The following is a 25,805-nucleotide window of genomic DNA, read 5'->3' on the forward strand; positions in this document are numbered from 1 at the left end:
AAAAGGTTGAAGTAAAGTAAAGAAAGCAGTTTTCAAAATGCAGTTGGTTTATTCATCATGGGCAATTGCAGTTCATGACACTTTCTAATTACCCAAGCAGTACCACATGTAGTTTCGCAAAAAATGTACCCATTTCTCCTTAAATTTCAGATTTGCATTTATTTCAACCCTTTATCATTTGCTTTTATGGGATTTCAGATAAATTATTGAGGCACAGAGAATTTTGAAATATCCAAAAACAATATAACTATACAAATAGTGTTGGATTTCTGGTATAAAAATAGGTTCTAAGTGCTATACACACACTTTAATACTGTCACTGCTTAGGCATTATCATATTTATCAGTGTCGTTTCGTGCCCTGATAAGTGTGTTAACACTCCCAACGTCCATGTTCACAAGCCTAGGTCGGGTGTAAGGTAATGAGGGAAATAAGCAAAACAGAATGACGTCGATCTCTGTTCAAGATGATCGTCCATAGCTAACACTCCAATGTAAAATCAGACATTTTGACAATAAATATCCCATGGATGAAACAGACACGTTTGCACAGACAACAAAACCTTCAAATATTAAAATAGGCAGTTCAGCTTCACAGCTTGTGGATGGTTTTCGCTTTCTGCACACTATAACATCGGAAAAGAGAGGGAAACACATTCTGTGTATGCATTTGTAAATACTGAGACACAAATAGCAGGAAAGAAAAAAAAACTTTTTCACACATCTCACCATCAAAAGTGGCTGAACTACACCAGTGTTTTCAGTCTAACAATGTACAACTGTGCAACAACATCAAAAGGCACCCGCAGGAGATTTAGGTAGAAAGTAAAGGTCACCATTGAAACCATGGCAGAAATGGTATCCCTGACATTTGCAAACTCGACTTCTATCATTGATTTTATGAGGAAATATAAAGACTTTTAGGGACAATTGAACAAACTTGAAAGGGACACTACAACCTCTATTGGGTCAAAGGAAGTCACTAGTCCATGACTATGAACCAGCAACTGTGTCATATAAAAGGTGATTTGGGAAAAAAAGAATTGGCTGTCAAAATAATGATAAAATGCATCATAAACAATCTACTTCTGACAATTTGCTAACTCTATAACATCTCATTCTGGTCCTCTACCACTAAATAGATCAACACAATCAAATGAAATTGACATAATGGATACTACATAAGTTTTACACAGACTGAGAATGTATATACTAAGAATTTAGAACACTCCATAACCGTCTCCACGGGTTGCCACGGCGAAGGCCGGATAGCCCTCGTAGGTAGCGTATGCTGTCAGGTCCTGGCCCAGGGTGACAGCCTGTTTGAGCTGGGAGGCAGCTACTGAGGCGTTCGCTATTGTGTAACCTGCAGATCAGGAGAAATGACGTACATTTAAATGGTTTAACCTCATATCTTACTGTTATTGTGTCTGTATGATACGTTTTTTTCTAGAACCTATCACAAACTAGCACTTGCCAGAATATGCCATTAATGAGGTTCCAGGATGGCATTAGAACTTAGAACACTCCATAACCGTCTCCACGGGTTGCCACAGTGAAGGCCGGATAGCCTTTTGGTTTGGCTAGTATTTGTAGTGTATACCATTATGTGGTTCTAGGCTAGCGACCTACTCTAGAGAGAGGGTTGGATGATGGTTAGTCTTACTGACCTTTGGGGGAGGCAGGTAGCCTAGTGGTTAGAGTGTTGGGCCTGTAACCGAAAGGTTTCTAGATGGAATCCCCGAGCTGACAAGGTAAAAAATGGGTCCTTCTGCCCCTGAACAAGGCAATTATCCCACTGTTCCTAGGTCGTCATTGTAAATAAGAATTTGTTCTTAACTGACTTGGCTTGTTAAATAAAGGTTAAAAAAAAAAAGTAAATTACAACATACCTGGGAATGCAGCTACTGCTGCAGATGAGGCCTCAGCGCCCTCTGTCTGCAGCCCCAGGGTCTGCAGGGCATGCTCCGCAGCATGAACCTTGGCCTCATCCACAGCAGTACACAGCTTGGCTGGGGTGAACGGATGCCTGGAGGAAAGAAGGGAGAGACGGTTAAAGAAGTTGATGTTGTATGTATGTAAATGGTATGTAATAGAAGAGCCCAGACACTTGCTCTTTTTGCGATTTCACTTGGCTTTAGAAATTGACCCCACTAGCGATATACTTCCTCATGCTTATTCAGCGGATGTGTCATTACAATCTTTATCCACAACGTTATATTACATGTTGTGTGACTCGAGCTATAGCAGGGGTGGGCAATTCCAGTCCTTCGAGGGCCTGATATGGTGTCACAGTTTTACCCCAGCTCCAGCTAACACACCTGACTCCAATAATCACCTAATCATGATCTTCAGTTTAGAATGCAATCTGATTAATCAGCTGTGTTTGCTAGGGATGGAGAAAAAGTGTGACACCAATCAGGCCCTGGAGGACTTGAGTTGCCCTCCCAGGAGCTAGAGCCTACCTTTCTGTGTGCTCATGCGGGAGCTACACGGAAGAAGTATCGCTCGTGTCGCACGCGCCACATGCCTGACATGGAATATAACGTTGCGGATAAAGTTGGGAATGACACAATTTCATGTGTACGACATCTAAAGACCTGCATCGCTATACTGAGAGCGTTACCGTTTCTAAAATTACAATGTTTGGGTGTTTTTGGAGTCTTTGCTCATGTTTTATCTGTGCCCTTGCAACTTCTTAACGAGCACGAAGAGTTTTATTGCTGTTGGATTACGTTTCTCAAAACCAAGTGGTATCTTCTGTAACATGCCATTTACATCCAAAACACAGATTTGGTAAATGTTTTTTAGAAGTGAACTTCTTTATAAGGTTATGTTATCCAAAGGGGTCCTTCGATATAGGAAGCCACTACTGAAAACATAACTGATGTGTACAGTAGACTCCAAAGTATGGCTGTGTTTCTTACACATTAGGGTATTGGGTGGCCAGAGCCGGAATGGTGACTTTGTAGAGGAACAGTTGCCTTTGATCAAGTCCAATGGCAGAGTGAAGCTGATAAACTGGCTGCCCCCAGTTGTTCTTCTGACACACATCCTCCAAGATCTGGAAGATGGTATACGAATCAACACATATCCATAGATCAATCAATGATATGACATTGTTTTTCTGCAACATTCAATTATTGAGTGAGCAGAATTCTGAATACCTTATTTAGGGCTAATAAGTAAGTGTGTGGGTGCGTGTGTGTGTGTGTTTGTTGTTGTTCCTCATCATGCAGTTCATTGCCTCATCCGGGAGGTGTGTACCTGTGGCGCATGTTTGATACCGGGAGGCTTCATAGACACAGGGTTCATGGGCGTGAGCTCCATGCCCGGCAGCAGGTCAAAGAGCTTGTCGTCGGGGTGCTTGTCTGTCTTTAGTTGGTAGGTGGCACAGCCTCGGCCTACACCTGCGTAGGCAAGGTATCCGCGACCACCCATTCCGCGCACCCCCGCTGCCCCTACAGGTACATTCATGTAAATTTCTAGGAATGCAAGAAGGCATTAAATCCAATCAAAATCACCAGAAATCACCTGGGGGCCATCAAGACGATGTAAACACTGATTATGGTGTCATCCAGGCCGGCACAGTACAGCGATTCTCATTTTCACCACTTAAAGCTGTGGCGTTATTTCGATTTTTTGGGGGGGTTGGTCGTCATTCATTTCAATGATTCCATTTTCAACATGTTCAATTCCCCCCCAAATCCAACTTTTGAATGATCGCACTTGTCATACTAGACTGTAATATGCAGCCATGGAGAGCACATTTTGAATGACAGTCAGACATCCCAAATCTCTTACTACTATAAATAAAGCAGTACAGCAAAGTGCTAAATGCATGAAAATGGGTAACTTATCTCTATTAGGAGATCAAACATAGACATAAATGAAAGAAAATATACTGTATCATTGCAAAATGTGTATTTGGCTCCAGCCTTGTTTAACATTTGAATGAAGTATTTTGGAACATGCTGTTGATTAAAACCATTCATTGCAATTTAGACCAAAGTCATTTCAGTTGAATCTTTCATTGAATTGCTGATGTTGGAATCTACCCATCGAGGCTGGTTGGATTTGGATCTCTCAAGTGATTATAGCAGATACCATTGATCAAGTCAGGTACTCAAAGACAAAGATTGGTAGATAAATTGCCACATATATTTGTGTCTCACTGATTGTCTGTGGAGAAGAAGCAGAGAGAGGGTACCCACCTCTAACCGAGGGTGTGCGCACCAGGCCACGGCCACCCACATGCCCCTTGGCACTGGGGAAGCGGAACTGATTAGGAATAGCAGCATATGCCTGTGGGGCGTAGAACACTGGGGCACCCAGGTAGGCTGCTGAGGGATCATACACCTGGCCAAGTGTGTAGGTGTACTCCCCCTGGAGCAGGGCCCCACCGCGGCCACCTGTACCCCGGGTGTAGCGCACGTAGTTGTCCTTATCCACCGGCTTGGCCAGGGTCACCTCCACGGGAGAGCCATCCACCAGCTAGAGGAGGAGTTGACATTTAGGAACTGTTCAGTGTAGAGGACGGTTGTGTGGCTGGATCGTGCATTGTTGTGTGATACTGCTTGGTTCTGGTGGCTGGAGCCTGATTCTGATGTGAGTTTGATTCCCACATGTGTTGCATGTATTGATATTGCGCGTATGGTTAACTGGGAGTCACTTTAGATAAAAGCACGTGTCGTTATAACATTACATGTCCTGGGATGGACCAGTGCGATAGAGAGGCCCGCAAGAGAGAAAGTGTGAGAGATTATACCTTTCCGTTCACTGCGTCCATGGCGCTTATCGCATCCTCTCTCTGGGTGAAATGGACAAAGGCGTAGTCTCTGATCTTCTTCACTCTCTCTACAGCACCTGTGGATCGTTAACATGCATCCGCTTATCAACCCCATTACAACACACAGTCACATATAGAAACTCGTTGTTGAACGTGACACACTCTCCGGCTGTACTGTAACTGAACCTGCCTGGTTTGATACTGTTGAACTCCTTCTCGATGGTCTCTTCTGTAGTAGCCAGCATCAAGTTTCTCACATAGAGAATCTTCACCGTTGCCATGGTGTCCTCGTCCACTTCCACTTCAGGCTCCGCCCAGTCCACGGCGATGGCGTGTCCCCACAGCTGGATCCTCCCTGGGGAAGAAGATCAGGAAGTTCAACATTTCAGCCAATCAGACCACCCAGAGTCATAAGACCCAAATTGGTTTTCACAGTCAAAAGTCTCAAAGTTGTCATGATCCAATATGATACACTATATCCTTCCATAGGATTATGTGACAATGATGCTGTTTTTAGACTGACTGACCGATTAGACTGACTGACTGATTCTCAGTACTATGACTGTTAATTGTATGAAATAAGGGTCCAGTACCTGGTAATAGTTTCCTTCTGGCCATGGCTGCAGCGCGGTGACTGTCATACTCCACAAAGGCGAAGCCCCTGTTCTTGGTCTTGTCCGCAGCACTGGGGTAAACAATCACCTCCAACACCCCATCTGTCACTTTCTTCATCTCCATCAGGATCTCCTCTCTCTTCTTGGATTTGGGGATACCCCCCACAAACAGACGACAGTTGTCCACACTGGCACACACTCCTAGGAGTCTTCCGTTCCTGGAGAGTAAACAGATGAATTGAATGGGAAGATTTAGTTTGTCAACGATGTACACAATGAAATCCGATATCGTTGCTGTATGCTGATGAAGAGAGTGTTCGTAGTCCTGCAATGAGTTTTCCATGACTCAGGCATATGTTTCTGGTAGCTGACCATTAGGCGACACAGGGCTTTTTCTCCATTTAATTTCCTTGTGTCATGTGATTGCTTACCTGATTTCATAGTTATTGAGCTGTTTCATGGCGGTCTTAGCTTCATTTTTGGTGGTGAAGGTAACAAATGCATATCCCCTATTATTGCCGTTGAAGTCCATCATCATCCGAACCTCATAGATCTTCCCAAACTGTGAATAGAAAGGGGATTTATTTTTTAAAACAAGGACATACAACAGGTTACACTTTGGCAACTGTTTTAAGTGGGCAAACATCTCTTACTTTCTCACACAAGGGGACCAGCTCATCCTCGAATAGGTCCCTGGGTAGCTTCCCCACAAAGATCTCACTGCCCCTCTCTGGGGGAGGGCCTTCCCAGCCTGGAGGGGGCCCGCCGTACCTCCTCTGACCATTCTCCTGTGGACACAACTGGAATGAGTAACCAATAGCACAGGGTTTGTGAGGATTTCCTACCACTTCAAAGCCCTTTTGTAAACCAGGTTTCATTCCAAATGAGAGATTTGAGCATTCATATAGAAATCTCCCTGATATCTCCATTTGGTATGATCTTGTAGTTGTGCACAAATTGCCCAGACAATCCACATAGCAATAAAGTATGAGCTGTAGAAGCACCAATCAAATTCAATTGCCAGGGGCCAGACTGCAGCAATAACGGCCAAAGGGATCCAGTCGTTTGTCTCTTCCACCACAGGGTGGTGCCCCATTATCACTTGTCATGACCGAGGCTTAGAGAAAATAGGTTTGAAGCTGATGGATAGGCGACGGATTTGATCAGAGCCCCACTTCCTCACATTACACACAAACTCCATAAAGAAGGATGACTTTTGTGCGGGGGCCATATGATAGTATCCAACACTGTGCATTGGTCATATACTGGGTGAAAGCCCTAAATGATTGGGGTCTGGTTCCTACCTGCAATAACTGGTATCCCGTGCGCTGAATGAGTGCACGCAGCGGCACCTCTTTCTGCATGCCCGTCAGTCCATCCCCGGATTTTTGATTAGATTCCATTGAGAGCGATTGTCAGCAATAAATCAGCAAAATTAGGGGTGCTCACTGAAATTAAATCACAATGTAGAACACATCAGTGACATCGCTGAACAACCCATACAGTTACCCGACTGAACTGGAGCTCAGTAGGTCACCAAATCACACTGTTACCATGCCTGAGCCTTCTTTTGTTACTATTTTCACTTTTTAGGCATAAACTCTTGAACTGGTTCAGACCTTCGGTAATGTATTCCACATATAGCAAGACAATTGTGCTCTGTATTGTGAGATACATTTGCTCATAAGTACTCTTTAGCCTTTACAGAATGATTGCCTTTACAGAATTATTGCCTTTACAGAATGATCAAGTCTGATTTTGGCTGAATAGCGCCTCCAACATGTACTCAGCTGTTGTGCACTAATGCCATTGCTCCATGTCATGACGACATGTAAAGAGAAGCCTATTTCATTCAGTTCCCTGTCAAGGACAGCTATGTAATTATTAACGAAACTCAGCCAAACACAGGAACAGCAGACCCCCACTGAGGCCCTTTTTGTCTCAATCTATTCTACCCCACTCTCTCACACTCATGTACTGTCACATAAGACATACATGAAGTATTTATGCAACAGCTTTGAATAAGGGTCCCTTAATCAAGCCTTTTGATTTTCAATGGCCAATCACAAGACACAAGACGCCCAACACTAGCATACTATAGGCTACTTCAAGATAATCCCCTTTTGTTGGTAAGAGGTTGATTAACTCATCAGGAAGATAAAGTAAACAGGCAACTCTGAGTGTTGCAATCATTTCCATCCTGATTGTCTCTGTTTCTTTCTACACGTATGGATCAAAGAGAGGCCTTCTAGTGACGACAAGGCTCCACTCAGAAGGGGTCAAAGGGTACGTGAGGGGTGACGGCCACTCAAACGATCTTCAAACGTTCTCAAGTGCCAATCGTGATGGAAATTATGATATCATGCACACCCTGTCTTTTTCACCTTGAAATGTTTCCAAATACAGTCAAGCCAATCTCTCCTTTAAGAAAGTGAATTCTGCCAACACACACAAGCCCACAGATGTCTTTGTTTTCACAGTTCACTCCTCATCACTCTCCTCAACGGCTGTCTGGAAGGCTTTGTTGTAAATGTCAAGACACCAGGCAAAATATGAAATACTGGAGTAGACCTGCTCTTGAGTCGAGCACCGTCATTCACGACAGTCAAGCCAGAGGTGATATGGTTTCACTCTCTCATTTCAGATTTCAGATGGTTTGTTCACACTCTCATCAGTAACAATACTGGGACCCAGGTCATTTATTTGAATCTGTGAATTCAGTATTAGCTGCCATTATGATACTCTCCAGGCTGGTGTCTAGAGAGATGAGTTATTGCCTAATCATTCACTAGCACAACATTAGCGTAGGCAGCCAGCCATGGCAACATCACTCTTCTATTCCCTGACCAAGAAACACCTTCAATGAATCTCTACTGTCAAATATGAGGTATTGGGTTACGCGGGTGCCACTTTAAGCCTAGGTAAACACCTGGGGAGGAAAACGGTCTTTAGGTTCTATTTCTGTTCTGGGTGGCTTGGAGAGAAGGCGTTGTCATGAGGGTAGGCCCTGAGTGGACATAATACCACAGAACTCCATTACAATCTCTCTCTCTCTCTTATTCTCACTCTGTCTGTGTCTGGCTCTCTTCACGATAGCCTGGTTACCGTTTGCGTAAACAAGATAACTAGACGGAGGCTTATCTGGCAGTGATCAGTACCTGCTTTTAGTAGCTTTGTTGACTGAGACTAAATACACACAGGGCTGAAGGCCACTGGGTTGGCCGCTGTTGCTGCTGGAGAAATGAGTCCAAAAAGATTTACAATACAAATGATATCAAATAGTTCAGACTCATTTCCCTTTTGGAGTCATTAGTCACACGTTTTATGAATTATCTTTCCTTTTGAGATAAGTCTCCTTTAATGTTTACTGGGTTATTATGTGTTGTTTCTACTGGATGTCGAATTTAAAATGGAGCTATGACTAAGGTTCCCATATGTTCATTGGAATCTGTCCTACATACCATACCTTACGGTATGTATGTGGTAGGAAGTGGTAGGTGTATTTAATAGGATTACATTTCAGTTGAAAGAGCTACTGTTAATCCGTTTGTCTTATCTGAAACTGTAAGTGCCCTACTGTGAATACTATGCCCTTACTGTCCTAGAATCAATTGACAAATAAAAATGATAGACCGGCTACAAAAGTATAAACGACTGAATTAAAATGACTATTTCAAACGTGGCTTTTCCCCGCCAGGCATGTCACACATGTGACACCTTCAACATCAACAAGATTAACAGAAAATGACACCCCACTGGTTGAATCAAAGTTGTTTCCAAACATCTACATGAAACCATCTAACCATGCCTGCCTCCTGCTTTCTTACCTCGACCGTGTCCTCAGAACCATACGAGTCACCCAACACAACATTTGACCACAGTTGATCAGTTAGATCTGTCACATGAAAAATATCCTCAGTGCTAAGAGAGCAGATCTCCAAGGGGAGCGTTTTCTTTTTTTACAAGACTCCAAAGCAGCAGACACACAACCAGGAAGAATTAGGGAGCTGAGCTTACCTGAGCAATTCCAGAGATCAACACCCGGAAGACTCAGTCCTTCATTCTGGGGAATTTAGCAACGTGTCACTGGGGTGATTCTGTCATCACATCATATCAAACTCCAAAGGTTCACTGTCCCCCAGCTGCTTTATGAGCCTGCAGGGTTAAACTTTAACCAGCCCTATCTCTCTCTCTGCCTCTCTGCCTGCAGAGAGAGGAGCCCTTTGACCAGGGACAACAAGATCATGGTGCTCTAAGACAGACACAGACTCACTGCTCACTTAACTAAAACACCACATTATATACTCTCAAGTCAACATGACTATTTTTAGTCATATTAAATCACAGTATTAACTATAACTTTTGACTCAAGAATGCAGTAGCAGTCAAAAGTTTGGACACGCTTACTCATTCAAAGGTTTTATTTTATTTGTATTATTTTCTACCTTGTATAATACTAGTGAAGACATCTAAATTATAAAATAACATATATTATGGAATCATTTAATAACCAAAAAACATTTAAACAAATCAAAATATATTTTTACATTTGAGATTCTTCAAAGTAGTCACCCTTTGCCTTGATGACAACTTTGCACACTTTTGGCATTCTCTCAACCAGCTTCACCTGGAATGCTTTTCCAACAGTCTTGAAGGAGTTCCCACATATGCTGAGCACTTGTTGGCTGCTTTTTCTTCACTCTGCGGTCCAACTCATCCCAAACCATCTCAATTGGGTTAAAGTTGGGTGATTGTGGAGAACAGGTCATCTGATGTAGCACTCCATCACTCTCCTTCTTTGTCAAATAGCCCTTACATAGGCTGGAGGTGTGCTGGGTCATTGTCATGTTGAAAAACAAATGATAGTCCCAAAAAGTGCAAACCAGATGGGATGGTATATCATTACAGAATGCTGTGGTAGTCATGCTGGTTACGTGTGCCTTGAATTCTCAATAAATCACTGACAGTGTCACCAGCAAAGCACCATCACACCTCCTCCTCCATGCTTCATGGTGGGAACCACACATGCAGAGATCATCAGTTCACCTACTCTGCGTCTCACAAAGACACGTCGGTTGGAATCAAAAATCTCAAATTTGGACTCATCAGGCCAAAGGACAGATTTTCACTGGTCTAATGTTCATTGCTCGTGTTTCTTGGCCCAAGAAAGTCTCTTCTTCTTATTGGTGTCCTTTAGTAGTGGTTTCTTTGCAGCATTTCAACCATGAAGGCCTGATTCACTCAGTCTCCTTTAAACAGTTGATGTTGTGATGTGTCTGTTACTTGAACTTATTTCTGATGCTGGTCACTCTAATGAACTTGGGTCTTCCTTTCCTGTGGCGGTCCTCATGAAAGCCAGTTTCATGATAGCGCTTGATGGTTTTGCAACTGCACTTGAAGAAACATTCAAAGTTATTTTTTCCTGTATTGACTGACCATGTTTTAAAGTAATGATGGACTGTCAATTCTCTTTGCTTATTTGAGCTGTTGCCATAATATCGACTTGGTCTTTTACCAAATAGGGCTATCTTCTGTATACCACCCCTACCCTACCTTGTCACAGCACAACTTATTGGCTCAAACGCAATAACAAGGAAAGACATTCCACAAATGAGCTTTTAACAAAGCACACCTGTTAATTGAAATGCATTCCAGGTGACTACCTCATGAAGCTGGTTGAGAGAATGCCAAGAGTGTGCAAAGCTGTCATCAAGGCAAAGGGTGGCTACTTTGAAGAATCTCAAATATAAAATATATTTTGATTTGTTTAAAAGCTTTTTTTGTTCTGACATGATTCCATAATATGTGTTATTTCATAGTTTTGATGTCTTCACTAATATTCTACAATGTAGAAAATAGTTTTAAAAAAACAAAGAAAAACCCTTGAATGAGTAGGTGTCCAAACTGTTGACTGGTACTGTATGTGTTTTTCTGTTTAAGAGATAGGGCCACAATTACATGGGTATAAAGTAAATTAAATTACTGTGTAGTACTTTGATAGCGAGAGCTATATATTCTATTATTCTATTCAGCAACAATTATAACACCAAAGTCGCAGTGTAACACATTATCCACCATTTGTCAGTGATAGACTGTAGGTAAACAAGCTACTGAACTGCCGTGTTGTCGTGCCACAATGTTTGATGTTTCATCTTGTTTGTTTGAGTGACATATCACCTAGATTACATAGGCAGGGTCTCCCTGCTTAGTACGCTTTTACCCTCTCAGGGTTTAACCAGGTGTTTCTCTGTCTAGCTGTTCACATCCACACCCCTAATCAGAGTTGGCCTCCTAGCTGGGATGAATAAGAGGTAGGTGAGACCGGGGATGACTGTAACACGGGATAGTTGTAACACTCTCAAAATCTCCAGTCAGTAACAAGCTAAAATCATGTGACTCACTGCACATGCTCAGTTTAGTCCGCAAACCTCATGTGACGAAGCAATACCCTGTGATAAACTTTGCAAATTTGATTGACAAAAATAACATTTTGAAGTAACAAAGTCTTTTTTTGTGTGTGATGGCATCACCTGCTTTGTAGTTAGATTCACCAAACTTATTTCAGGTATATAACCAGTTTGTCTAGATATACAGTACTTGGTGTAAGTTAGCAATGCTAAAGTTTGAACAGCTCGGATGATTATTTCTGCCACACAAAATGTTTAACATGGCAATGTTGTTCTTATGTTCTCAATAAAGGCTTTCAACATCTTGTTGCATGTCATGATTCAAGCATTTTTTCAAAGTGTTACATTTCAACCCAAGCCCTGTTACAATTTAACTCTCCTTGCATTTGAGACAAAGTCACACCTTGTCTGTTGGATTTAGTGATAATACCAACACCAATTTGTAGCAGACAGATGGAAGTTGTTCCTATCACATTTTGAATGAAGTAGCTCAAACAATCTCTGAGGAATTGACAAATATTGTATTGCAACCAACCCCGGTCTCCCCTAATATCATGTCACATAACCCAGGTTTTGGTAAACAATATGTAATTATAAGAAACCTATTATTCGTGCCAAACATTGGTATCCATATTTGGCCTCAACAATTGTGAATATAATGAAACATTGGCAGTGTCTTTGATCTATGTTTTGTGCATAATTGCTTTTGCCTATTTCTTTCCACTGGCAGACATTTTTCAATTTTTTCATTTCCGCACAAATAATTGGTTTGTGTCTCCCAAGGCTGTGTGCCACTCATTCCATTACTGATGCATTCAATAAATTGTGCATGTCAGTGTTATCCTGTAGACATGGAAAAACATTGCATGTCACATTGTTTGTCCAGACCTCCAGCAGTCTGTCACGTCTTATTGACTCTCTAGCGCCCCCGTGCGGCTGAACAGATACGCCCATAAGTAGTGAGTGGAGGTACCTTTACTGGTGGCTCACTTGAACCAAAAAGTGAGAAAACTGCCTTAAAAAATGTCCTCAGCATTACCTCATTAATCTGAATGATGTAATAATGAGGAAGCCGTGCGAGAAATTCGGCCCCTTCTGTAGATCCCAGATCCCATCTGTCCTTTGGAGTGTCTGTTGTTTTCCACTTGGTGTTACTGAGCATTTGTCTCTGTAGGGTTGTGGTATTATTATTCTGGGTGACCTCCTCTGGCACCATGCTCATTCAAACAGAAGACCACCACAAGGACATCCCTGACCAGGCGTTGTTTATCAACTCAACCGTGTAGTTAGACATATAACATCCACGAATGCTGTGTACATCTCAACATTTCAGACACTCAGGAAAACATTGACATTGAGCTACTATGAATTCTGCATACAGTAATTGTTAAAGTCCTCAGAAAAAAAGGCCATGTGTGTTTCATCCATATTTTGTTTGATGTTACCAAACGATATATACCAAAATGGAGCCATCCATCACAGGGCAGAGCTGATATCAAAAGGAAGTGGCATGGGAGGAAGTCAACAGGATGTTAGATGACAGCTTCCTGTTTATTAAGGTACTGTGTGACAGATGGCTATAATGGTTCCCTCCTGGCCTGTCACAATACATCAGAACACTTTGTGTCTGTATGTCCCAGTAAAGAAAATCTACTGCGCATCTCGGCTCTGACACATGGAAAATGTTAAAGAAACAAATCAGTCATTCCAGAATGTCTCTACCTTGGAAAATGTTGTCCTGCATATGAACATTATAGATAAGAAACCGGGTTAGCTTGCAGTGTGACTCTCTGGCAGTGATAGCCAATCACTTATCTGAGGGACACTTAATCACTGTTATCTGATTTAGGGCGTGAGGAACCCAGGTCACATTAATCAACCTGAGAGGAAACTCTGAGACAAACAAGGGTAAGGTGTATTTAATAAAGTTTGTCCAGCATGTGCTCAGACCTTAGTTTTTTATTTTTTATTTTTTACTTTCATTCATCACTTATCTCGTAACATAAAGCACTGCTGTGTTGTTCCACTTTGTGCGACAGTTAAATGCATTTTGACATGTTGCATTCACAAGGTCAACCATTTGTGGTGTCCAGTCTGAGGGGGTTGTTGTAGGGTGTCCCTCGACTGGTCTCAGTTGCTCTGGGTGATAGCTGGAAGGACAACCTCGCGCTAAAACACTGACATGGAGAAATTCACCATGGCCGAATGGAGCAATTTGCCACATTCACTCAGTCAGCTCTATCCTCTTTGGCCAAAGACCGCTTGTTAAATGAGGTTTTTAAAGCCAAGCCCATGCTGTGTGGAACATACTGATGACTTTGGGTCAGAAAGCAGACCGACGGGATTAAATAACTCAGGATGAACATTTGTTATGATGTGGTGGAGCACCTTTGTTGTAATTTGGTAAAATAATGAGGTTAGTTTGAGACAATTACATTCGTTTGAACTCAAAGGTAGAGGAAATGTGTATTTATTAGAAATAACCATTAGCTGCTACCAAGGCAGCAGCTACTCTTCCTGGGGTCCAAACACATTAAGGCACTTACAGTACATCACACATAAAACAAAAGCTAAAACAGCACATCGTATAACATTATTACACCACTACATATCTACAATACAACATGTGTAATGCCACTATACAACAATATTACAATGTACGTGGGTGTAGCGTGCGTGTACTAGCGTTTGTGTGTGTATGCGAGTGTCTGTACAGAGCAGACGTAATCAAGATTTACACTTATTTCAGTTTTCATACAAGGTTTCAATCTCACGGACATGCGTTATAATCTTGCTACCTATTTATGCTAGATAATGCCTACAAAACATCTAGAATTCTATTCAAAATGTAACAGAGTGCCATGCTTGGTACAGTGCTTCGAGCGTAGGTTCAAGGCATCAAATGTCACAACAACTTGTCTAAAAGTATCAGCAACCAATCAGTCCCCTGCTGTGCTCAGCAATATAGGGACACTGAGGTAGCTTTCCTGTATTGATCTTCCTCCGCGTCTTTCGATTTCTGCACCTTGAGGCATCTCTAAATATTAATGTGCTCTTCTGAAAAGGCAGTGAGAGGAAGGCTGGTCTTTTATCTGATGTTTATTGACTGGAGGAGGCCCCTGTAGTGATGTGAAGCAGTTCTCCTCTCTCTCTCTGTCATCCCTGTCCTCTGAGAAAGAGACAAGCATACTGTAAGCTACAAAACAACTCTTTTGATTTATTGGGGTGAATCTGCCAAAGGAAACTTCATATCCTATGCCTGCCTCTCAGAGTGAGTCAGTGAAATAGGAGGATGATGAAATGCGTTTGCTGCCTTAGGCAGTATCTCACTGGTGAGCAGCTGAAGCAGTGGTAGAGGAGGGGATGGTGGCTAATTGCACCAGAAGTCTGGTTCTCAATTACTGCAGTAAAACAACATGAGTATTAATGGGTCATAGGTGATAGTGTGTGAGTACATTGCACACCAGAAGGGCTGTCATTTAAGTAAATAAATTATACATGACATAATGGCTGGCTACTACTTATTCTATAATGGTTCTTTGACGGGGGTGAGACAAACCGTGTGCTTGGAAATCTGTCTAACTCTGTTGATATTATCATACCTACTGGTAGAGAGCTCTACGCAGACATAAACATGAGATATTATCTAATCATAAGATATTATCTACAAACACTAATATTTTGTGCTGAAGACCTATCAATGCAGTTAAAACCAATAACGAAAAAACAAGTGACTCAAAAGCAGACTGAAAAAAGCAGCATGATCAAAAATATAGAAAGCAAGGAAGTAGCCTATTAGTAGTATGGAAAAAGTGTTGAGCATCTCTCCTCAAAAAGCCTTAATGCGTACAGTACAGACTATGGGGTTGTTCTTTCTTGATGCACTTCTCAGACAAAAAGTCAATTGTAGGCTGAGTAGGGTCCTAATGACTTCAAAGTAGCTGCAACACTGTTGAATGGGCCGTAGTGGAATAGATCACATGGCAGGCCGCCCAGCCCTTCCTCTCAATAGAGCGTGTGGCGAGTATATTATAGGAAGGCAAGACAGGGTGGCACCATTATTGAGCTCTGCCTGACTGAACACTGTGATGTGAGTCTGGGCTCAGGGTGGCACACCCTTCTTTATCACACACACAGATGGACAATGTATTACTGCATGCAACAATGCAAATACAGTATGTATTGCACATATTGTGTCAGTTTTGTGATTCATGTCTTCCCGTTGACAATTCAACAGGGACGCCGTACATAATATAGAATAGAGCTTAATCTTTATAAGGTTGGTGGGTGCTAAAATTAAAGTCATAATAATAATGTATGCATACAATTACGATGACCAATATTGAAAGGGTAAACATCACTCTGCATAATAACACTGTATTACATGAATCAGGAAGGATATCAGGAACCTATATTCAAGTATTCAATATGTATATCTTTTATTTTATTTTTTAAAATCTGAAAACACTCCTGATTCACAGCTTCTCCAAGAGCTGTTCTCTATTTTCCAAGCGATAATCATTTCTCCCTCTGAATTTCTCCAAATTCATCTTACATTTTATGGCTGCCTGCCCACTATTCTTATTTTATTCGCCCCACCCCCACCCCTCTCTCCTAGAGAGCTACACACTGCAGCTTATCCTCCCTGACAGTTTCTTATGGCCACATCTAAAATAATATGATACAAGTGCTCTGACCTTTTCAGCTGTGCCCTACTCCTTACCCGCAACAGAAAGAGTGAGAGGGACGAAGAAAAGAGAGAGTGAGAGAGACAGGGACACAGAAAGAGGGAGAGAGAATGAGAGACAGAGAGGAGAGAGAGAGTGAGAAGGGTATAAGACACAAGAAAGAGAAAGATAGAGGGTGAGAGAGATAAGAGCCAGATAAGGAAGGGAAAAATAAACAGAGATTGAGAAATTGAGGCAGAAAGACAGTGGTAGATGGAGAAGGAGAACTAAGGGAGGGAGGATCTAATTTGATCCAAAAACCCATCAACGAGATAGGTTGCTGAGGGTTTCAGGCACAGTTTGTTGTCAAAAATGTGATTTTCCTGTGTTTAAGATATATTTCCACATTGCGAGGTTGGAATAATACATGTGAAAATGCAAGAGCTGTTTGAAAAGTCTGCCTGAAATTTCTGCCTGTTTTGGTGTGATGGAGTTTTGGCCTGCCTGGTGAAATCATCAGATGGTAAAATAGTGAATTGACCAATAAGAAAGAGAGTTCCAAACCTCTCTGCCAATACCAACTCATCTCCATTTTCCCCCTCCCCACTCAGACCACAACCAGACAGTCATAGCAAAATTCTTGCTTGAGAAATGGCTCTTTGCTCAGAAGCTATTGTTGAAAACAATCACAGTAAGGTACTTAATTGTTACCCAGAACTGATTTGATATTGAGATAAAAATGGCTGCATTGGACCTTTAAGCATTTGCCTTGAGAGATCTCCTTCAGTGCCCATCAGTCACTGCACAGCGTTGACAGAGAATAATTCCTCTCATAATCTAAAGAACGCCAAGCTACTCTAACAGTTATGCTTGAAATGCCTAGAAAAATGTTTAGTAATGTACGCCAAGTTTAGTTAAAAAGGCATTAGAGCCACATTTCAGTAATCTGGACAATGTCTGGCTGTGGCTTTGAATCTCCAGGCTTCTGTCTCTACTCTCTTCAAAGCCTTGTGAGAATAGCAGACATCCAGGCATGAATAACATCAAGTTTTTCAAGAGCTTTAGCAATATGGGGAGCTGTGATGAAGAGGCATCTGTTTCATCCCCTGGTCCTGTAATTATACCAGGTAAATCTGTTACAGCTCAGAGGACAAAGTGAGAGAACAGTCCTAAAAATAAACACCTTCCAATAACCTCTGACCAATTTCCTCAAAATGTGTAAAGAGAATTGTGTATGTACCGATAATATGTGGGTTATTCCACATAGTGCCTTTTCCGTCCCTTTGACCACTATGTCTGCAAGTTTTCAGCATCATTGTAAAGCCCTAATTATGCTACTGCATTAACATAGTCATTTCTGGAGATTTTTATTTATTTGATTTATGTGCTACATTTTTGTCTGTCCCTCATTTTAAGGTCAACGCTGTACCTGAACTGAACTCTTGCTTTAATGTGGTGAAACTATTCCCATGTTACAAGGGGATTTATGGCTGATTTAAGATTAAATCGTTAACCTTGATAGGGTCAACCTTGTTACTTAATTGATACTTAATTGGCAGATAGACATGTTTTTTTATGAAGTTGAACATGTGCTATTTATGACAGAATGTAAACATTTTGTGAAATAAAAGAAGAAATAATAATTACACTTCCCAAAAGACACTTTATTGGTGGAATGATCCATGTGTGTCCATCACTTTATTCTATTGTCTCTGTATGTACTGTATTGGTGTCCATTGCTTTGTCCTGTATTGTGTGTATACTTCATTTTTGTCCTGTCCATTGCTCCCTTAAAACAATTGACCTGTACCACAACTTTAACCTCTTTGCCCCTTTGTCTGTCCAACAGTATGGGGCCTTGGCGTGAGTGCTCTGCTCTGCTCTGCAGTCCATCGGTCCATAATTTCTGCTGGCCAGGCAATTGAGGCAAACAATATTGATTTTGAAACATCCTGTGTTCCCTTAGAGACCATCTCTGGTTTCAATGAGAGAATCTGTATGCATTACAGGAAGGAGGTGACTAATGTCTGCCCTGCCTGACTCCTCTGAAATACAATACTCCCAGTGGAGATAAGGATGGACCAGATGATCTATTCTGGAGTGATAACTGCCTTATGCTCCCATTTTGTCAATCATAGTAGGATCCCCTTTGTTAGATGTGCTGAATGACAAAGTCAGGTTGACCGGTGAATGAAATCTTCTTTAGCAGGATACCCAGAGGAAAAGTCATTATTATCCTTCGGGTGATTGTTTGAGCCTTATTGGGGGCATGGCATCCTTCTGAGCACTTCAAAACACAAAACAATGACAGATTATTTCTCTCCCCTCGGATCTAAAACCAGTAGTAACCACCAACTTCAATGACAGTTATCTTAAAATGAAAAGACATAATATCCCAATAACATTGTTGCAGAGGAGTGTTTGTTAGCTAGCTACAGGAATCTAGGCACCTCAGACGTTTTCTTATAAAACAGCTCAGCTAGCAATGCTAGCAATGTTAGCTAGACTGCATCTAGATTCGGAGGCTCATGGGCACATACATAGACATGTCACATAGGCTTCAGGATCCAGCTGGTGAGATATATTTCCACCACAGACAACAACAATTGGCTACTAGTTTGTTTTTACCTAAATATTTTCAACTCTAGTTTATCCAGTGACCACCACATTATTTAGAAAGATAGCTACTGACTGAAATGTAGCTAGCCAGCATGCTGTCTCACACTGGCCAGGCAGTAGCCAACTAGCAAGCTAACAGTTAGCTAACTGTGGACGCCAAATGACGCCGCTAGCTAGACTCTGGGCAAAAATAGCCACGGGCAACAATAACTGCCAACTAGTTCATTTTCAGACAAATATGTTCAACTAATAGTTAGTTTATCCACTGACTACCGCATTTAGAAGGCTAGCTAATTTACTTAAATGTAGCGTGGCCATGATTAGTGTTGCATGCTTAACCAAAATGTGTTTTTTTAGAAACAACTGATTGACTGAAGTCGGTTCAATAATTTGAATTCCATTTAGTTAATTTTCTTCTGAGCTCAATGCGCAGTTTCTCTAGAGATAAATCAGATCAAGCCCAAATTGTGCAATGTTTTAGGGATATTTAGTTTAGCGCAGAAAACGTGCTAATTAACTACAATGACCATAATCCATTGCTCGCCTACTTGTCTGGTCTATGCAGGGCACACAGACATGGAGAGGAAGAGAAGAGACAGAAAAATGCAGGATCGAGAGTGATAGTGAGCAGTTGCTTCACGAGTTATCTCTATCTGAAAATACATGATCTAAGTGATTGATAGTTCATATTCAACAGACATAAAAGTATGCCTTATTTACTTTGTGTGATTTTGTCACACAGCATAGGCAGCAGCTCGGTTGATATGAGTAGAGATGATGTCTTGGAATGAAATTAAAAAGTAATCAAATAAAACAAATGTAATATACACAACAACTTAAATATTTTATTGAAGTAAAGTGAATAAATTATGCTTGATAAGTAATAAGCAGTATGGGCAGTCATTACCATAATGGGACTTTTATTACTTATTTTATCAGTGTCGTTACATCAGTCAACCCACATAATGCATTGTGCATTTAATGTAAAAAAATAAATAAAATTGAAATAGAAAACCGTGATTATTTAAAAAATAATCTAACCTAAATTGAACCGCTCAGCACTTGACACTACTAGCCAACTAATCGTGAATTTCCTGTTCTTTGATACATTTGGGTCAACTTGCTCATATCAAGTAACAGATCTGAATGATTGGACAGTGAAACTAAATAGATTGGTAGCTAGCTGGTGAGGCTTTAATTTATTTCACAATGAATTAAGCCTAAGTGACCTCTCTAACAATGGAAATACGTCCTCAAAGATGGAAGTCAGACAGGAGGAAGCGAGATCAGGTGGGACCATTCTAGCCAATGAGAGTGCAGATGCACATGTGAACAACTCTGATATAAATTAAAACATTTGAAGTTGCCAAAATGTGTGTCCACTTATATCAGTGCATTCGTAACAACCTAACTACTACGAAACTTCTATTAGATCAAATAAGCCTCATGTAGCAAATGAGCAATTCCATTTTTGTTAATCAAATTCGCACGCTCTCATTGACCTCCCAAAAAAATTCCTTACTTCGTGGTCTTATTTCGTGGAGATTTTTGGTGGAGTAAATAAACCCTCTCGCTTCACCTTTTCCTCTCAGATTAAGTTGAAGCTGGATTTCCCAAATCGTTCCGTGCTTTCTGCTCATGCCAGCGAGCAAGCTAAACAGACAGCTGTGCAGCACGTCTGTCTGATGTCACACACCCAAAAAGGCTTAACCAATCACCCAATGTAACTCATGAATATTAATGACTTTGCCTCCGGATATCCTATGAAAGGACATTTCGCAACCGGTGATGGCACTGTTAGCAGTGGATATTTATATTTGAGCAATGTTGGGGAGATAATGTGTGTTTCAAACCTGGGATCAAATATACTGAACAAAAATATAAACACAACATGTAAAGTGTTGGTCTCATGTTTAATGAGCTGGGGGGGAAAAAATCCAGAAATGTTCCATACGCACAAAAAGCTTATTTCTCTCAGATTTTCCGCACTAATTTGTTTACATTCCTGTTAGTAAGCATTTCTCCTTTGCCAAGATAATCCATCCACCTGACAGGTGTGGCATATCAACAATCTGATTAAATGGCATGATCATTACACAGGTGCACCTCGTGCTGGGGACAATAAAAGGCCACTCTAAAATGAGCAGTTTTGTCACATAACACAATGCCACAGATGTCTCATGTTTTGAGGGAGCATGCAATTGGCATGCTGACTGCAGGAATGTCGACCAGACCAACGTCATTTTAGAGAATTTGGCAGTACGTCCAACTGGCTTCACAACCTCAGACCACATGTAGCCACGCCAGCCCACGACCTCCTCATCCGGCTTCTTCACCTCGGGGATCGTCTGAGACCAGCCACCCGGACAGCTGATGAAACTGAGGAGTTTTTCTGTCTGTAATAAAGCCCTTTTGTGAGGACAAAACTAATTCTGATTGTCTGGGTCTGGCTCCCCAGTGGGTGGGCCTGGCTCCCAAGTGGGTGCAGCTATGCCCTTCCAGGCCCACCCATGGCTGAGCCCCTGCCCAGTCACGTGAGATCCATATATAAGGGCCTAATGAATTTATTACAATTGACTGATTTTCTTCTATGAACTGTAACTCTGTAAAGTCCTTGAAATTGTTGCATTTATATGTTTGCTCAGTATACATGTGTATTTGGATATTTCTATTTGAAATACTTATTTTCTGTGTATGTGAGTATTTTAAAATAATTTGTCAGAATCCACTACTTCTATTTAAAGAATATGAAAGTATTTTCAAACAATTTACTATAAACATAGCCTCCTATTTGACACTATTTTCAAATAGTTTTTTCCAAATACATTATTTCAAATACCCCTTGGACCAAACAGACCTGGGTTCAAATGCATGGAGTATTCAATTACTTATATTTAAAAATACACTTTTGTGTATTTGAGTATCCAATAACCAAAATTATTTTCATCAGTTAATCTCTCTCTCTATTTCTCTCTCTCTCTCACACACTCACACACAAATCCATTTCAATGTTCAACCACTTGTATTTCCAAAGAAACAATATCCAAATACTTACTTGTCAATGTCTTTGAAAGTAAATGAAATACCCTAAATAGCCTTTGAACTCAGGTTGGGTGTGTGTGCGCGTGCATCCGTGCGCACACCTCTTTATATATATAGTAGGCCTATACAAAGTTTTACGGATCACTGTGTTACAAAATGCTACAGGCTCTGCATCTGTTGTTTTGCAAATAAAATATTAACTTTTGGTCATGCTGAGATGCTACTGGACATTCCTGCATATTCAAAAGGTGCCTCTAAGTGAAATCATCTGGTGGTGCAATTTTACAGAAAACAGTGACATTTATGTCCTTTGCTAAATAACAGCACAAGGTGATAATTGATAGAAGTGATGGATCAATAAACCATAAACACAGCGGGGTAGAAAAATAATCACTACCCTGTGACTCACCACCCATATCACATGACACCTCCCTTTTTTGCAATTATTTTGGCTCCACAGTGTGTGGATTGGAATATATTAAATATAAGTGCATTTTAAAGAGAGTAAAACGATTGAATCATTTCAGCAAATGGAGGTTGAGAAATCACGTCTCTGATCCAATGACCATTTTCATCAGTTCATCTCTCTATTTTTCTCTCTCTCACACACAGACATTGGGGCTACTTACATTGGCTCTATGGTTTCAAGCAGTCAATCAGACTGAGGGGTAAATAATAGCCTCAGACAATTTTGCATATAAGATCTCCAGGAAACGTAACTTATTGCACTTGCTCTATTGTTTTCAAGTGCTGGATCAAGTTACATGAAACTACGTCATCCACCGGCTCGTATGGTCATTTGTGCTACTTCAGGCAAATAGTTTAGGTTGAGAGTGTGCATGATTTTAGAAATATTGTCCTGTGTTTAGTTGCTGTTGTTCAACGTTGGCCGGCTGTTTCCTCTGCATACCGCAAACTCTCTGGAGAGAAAGGGCAGCAGACCCTAATTGGTTTCTCAATGAAATATAACCATTAGTCCCACCACGGGAGGGACTGAGGAAAAGCAGCACCCAGCATTCCCAATCGCCGTTACTCAACTGTCCACCATCTACTGTGAACAGAACCTTTTGGAGTGCCAAGGAGCCTCGACACGATTTGATCTCCATATTTCTACCAAATATCTTTTTTCGTTTTAGTAGCGGATCGCATTGGACCGTAAAACATCTTTCATTCCCGCCTAGAGAAAGTTTGTGCAGATTCAAACATGAGTGATTTGGAAGAAGACTTCAAAAATATCCTATTGATAAAAGAGGAGAGAATTAAGGACATGGAGAGGCGTCTCGTCGAGAAGGAAGAAGAGATACACGAATTAAGACGAAAACTGCACAAATGTCAATCCGTTCTTCCCAGCGCGCAGATAATTGGACCTAGAACCAGGCGTGCTCAAGGCATCTCAGCAGAACCTCAAGCTTACCGAACCTTCCAGGAGTTGAACAGTGAAGCATTTCGGAAACATTCCAAGTCTGACAGGTACCCACATAGTTTATTATTGTTAATTCAACATAATTCATGTATTTCCTGTTCCTTCATTTCCTGTTTCCAATTACTGTTTATCCACTGGGCACCAGGGTTTGGTAGGTTACTTTACGTTACTCCTAAATGTAATCCGGTACAGTTACCTGTCCAAAAATGTTATCAGTAACGAAACATTTGGATTACCCAAACTCAGTAACGTAATCTGATTACATTCCGTTACTTTTAAGATTACTTTCCCCTTTAGCGGCATTAGAAGAAGACAAAAATGTATGTCACCAATTGAACGACGTCTATTGCAGGATAAATACATGTTAAAGTTTACATAGCTGGCCATATATGGATGTAAAATGTTACTATATGGGTTGGTTATGTAGGCTTCTTCCAAACCATCGCTTTCGACTACATATAATAATATGATTAAATTATATCTTTACATTAAAAACCAAAGTCTATCAGAATTCCAGTCATTCCAATACATGTTATACCCCTTGATCTTCAAGAATAGGACTTATGGAAGTATAGATTAGCCAAATTGTTTTACCTGAGCATGACCCCAAAACTAAGGATTTATAAGCCAGCCCTACTCTGTTGTTTATGATTTTGTTGTCATGGAGGACTGATTGGGCTCATTGATTTGAGTAAAAATAAATAAATGCTGTGCTCATGGAATGGGATGCTTTGAGCACTCCTGAAAAGTGCTAAATGCATGTGAAAAATGAATGTCATATACTGCATTTGCAATAGGCCTATTGTTTGCCTTTTTGTTGGCAACACTTTGATATCTTGATATCAAACATGATATGCAGCTGTTTTAAAGGGCAAGTACACAGATGAAACAATAACAAAATGGTTGCCTCTGTTTTGGTAAAAAGCTGAGGGATGGGCCTGAAGAAATGTAACCACTCTCAGATTAATAGATAGAGCTATGGATGCCAGGAATGACCATCCATGATATCACAATTATAGTTTTAGCCATGTTATGAGGCCATACAGTGTTTGTTTACATTTACAATGTTTACAAACATTGGAGAAAAACAAGCTTATATTTTGAGTGTGACAGTTGAACTAAGCTCATGAGGCATTTGTAAGTTATATTCATTAAGAATCAATGGATATACAGTACCAGTCAAAAATTTGGACAAATCTACTCATTCCAGAGTTTCTCTTTATTTTGTACTATTTTCTACATTGTAGAATAATAGTGAAGACATCAAAACTATGAAAAAACACATATGGAACCATGTAGTAACCAAAAAAAGATTTAAACAAATCAAAATATATTTTATATTTGAGATTCTTCAAAGTAGCCACCCTTTGCCTTGATGACATCTTTGTACACTCTGGGCATTCTCTCAACCAGCTTCATGAGGAATGCTTTTCCAACAGTCTTGAAGGAGTTCCCACATATGCTGAGCACTTGTAGGCTGCTTTTCCTTCACTCTGCGGTCCAACTCATCCCAAACCATCTCAATTGGGTTGAGGTCGGGTGATTGTGTTACTATTTGTGTTATTATTTATTTGTGTTAACCATATTTTTCAGGGACATTGTCACTGCCAGTATACAATAAATCCCAAGCTCTTTTCTGCTGTTGCTATAAAGAACTCCCTTCCCAGTAGACGCAAACACCTTTGGTCGACATATCAAAATGTGTTGGGAATATGTAGTGTGGAGATCGTTTGCACATTGGGAAGATGTCACCGAGACATCAGAATAGAATGCTGATGCCTGGCCAACGTATAAATGATGTAGAACTGTAGCATTTAGAATAGGTATTCCTAACACCTCTGTAAGACGTCTGGCCAATTAGCAAACAATGTCTAAACTTCATCTTCCCGACGCATCATGTATACATCTGTTGGACAGAGGTATCTGTGCTATCTGGGTTTGTTGCCTCTCTCTCACACATTTTTTCGGTCACACACCCACACATGTACATATGTGGGTGTGCAACCACAAGCACACGCGAAAACGTACTCGAAATGTCAGTGTTGATTTCAAGGCATGAAACGCTGAATTTTGATACAAATATCGTTCAATCAATATTAAGCGTGGCTATTTCTAAGACTGTATGCTATTAGGACTGGGACCACACCAGTGTCGCAAAGCAAATTTAACTCTTTATTTTTTTCTTTACCCCCTTTTTCGTGGTATCCAATTGTTAGTTGTTACTGTCTTATCTCATTTCTACAAC

At 40.9% G+C, this 25,805-nt stretch overlaps 2 protein-coding genes across 6 annotated transcripts in view; one reads left to right on the forward strand and one right to left on the reverse strand.

The window, feature by feature from the left end:
* Positions 1-29: 29 nt before the first annotated feature.
* a1cf (apobec1 complementation factor) lies at positions 30-9,528 on the reverse strand. 4 transcript variants are annotated; one of them, XM_024387760.1, is made up of 12 exons: positions 9,420-9,528; positions 6,707-6,850; positions 6,056-6,190; positions 5,834-5,964; positions 5,382-5,620; positions 4,979-5,143; positions 4,768-4,865; positions 4,214-4,493; positions 3,267-3,460; positions 2,927-3,063; positions 1,892-2,028; positions 30-1,365 (listed from the first exon to the last, which is right to left on the reverse strand). In XM_024387760.1, the coding sequence occupies exons 2-12, from the start codon at positions 6,803-6,805 to the stop codon at positions 1,220-1,222; spliced, it is 1,761 nt and encodes a 586-aa protein (XP_024243528.1). In that variant the 5' UTR covers positions 6,806-6,850; positions 9,420-9,528; the 3' UTR covers positions 30-1,219. The 4 variants fall into 4 exon arrangements, with proteins under 4 accessions (XP_024243528.1, XP_024243526.1, XP_024243527.1 ...); XM_024387758.1 differs by having other exon boundaries at positions 3,267-3,484; XM_024387759.2 differs by lacking the exon at positions 9,420-9,528 and adding an exon at positions 9,230-9,371 and having other exon boundaries at positions 3,267-3,484.
* Positions 9,529-22,956: 13,428 nt separating this feature from the next.
* prkg1b (protein kinase cGMP-dependent 1b) overlaps positions 22,957-25,805 on the forward strand; it is a 163,476-nt gene continuing 160,627 nt past the window's right edge. For both annotated transcript variants that reach the window (XM_024387764.2, XM_024387765.2), the window contains exon 1: positions 22,957-23,607. In XM_024387764.2, coding sequence (XP_024243532.1) covers positions 23,342-23,607 — 266 coding nt within the window. In that variant the 5' untranslated portion in view covers positions 22,957-23,341. The remainder of the gene's footprint in view (positions 23,608-25,805) is intronic.

This window comes from Oncorhynchus tshawytscha, linkage group LG25 (assembly GCF_018296145.1).
Source record: "Oncorhynchus tshawytscha isolate Ot180627B linkage group LG25, Otsh_v2.0, whole genome shotgun sequence".
Classification (NCBI taxonomy): domain Eukaryota; kingdom Metazoa; phylum Chordata; class Actinopteri; order Salmoniformes; family Salmonidae; genus Oncorhynchus; species Oncorhynchus tshawytscha.

What these genes read in the sequence shown, in the direction of transcription:
- a1cf (XM_024387758.1), bottom strand. Translation starts at nt 6,805, where the DNA reads ATGGAATCTAATCAAAAATCCGGGGATGGACTGACGGGCATGCAGAAA. An exon ending in CTCAATAACTATGAAATCAG is followed by an intron (nt 5,621 to 5,833) that starts GTAAGCAATCAC and finishes TTTACTCTCCAG; the next exon opens with GAACGGAAGACTCCTAGGAG. An exon ending in AGCAGTAGCTGCATTCCCAG is followed by an intron (nt 1,366 to 1,891) that starts GTATGTTGTAAT and finishes CCTGATCTGCAG; the next exon opens with GTTACACAATAGCGAACGCC.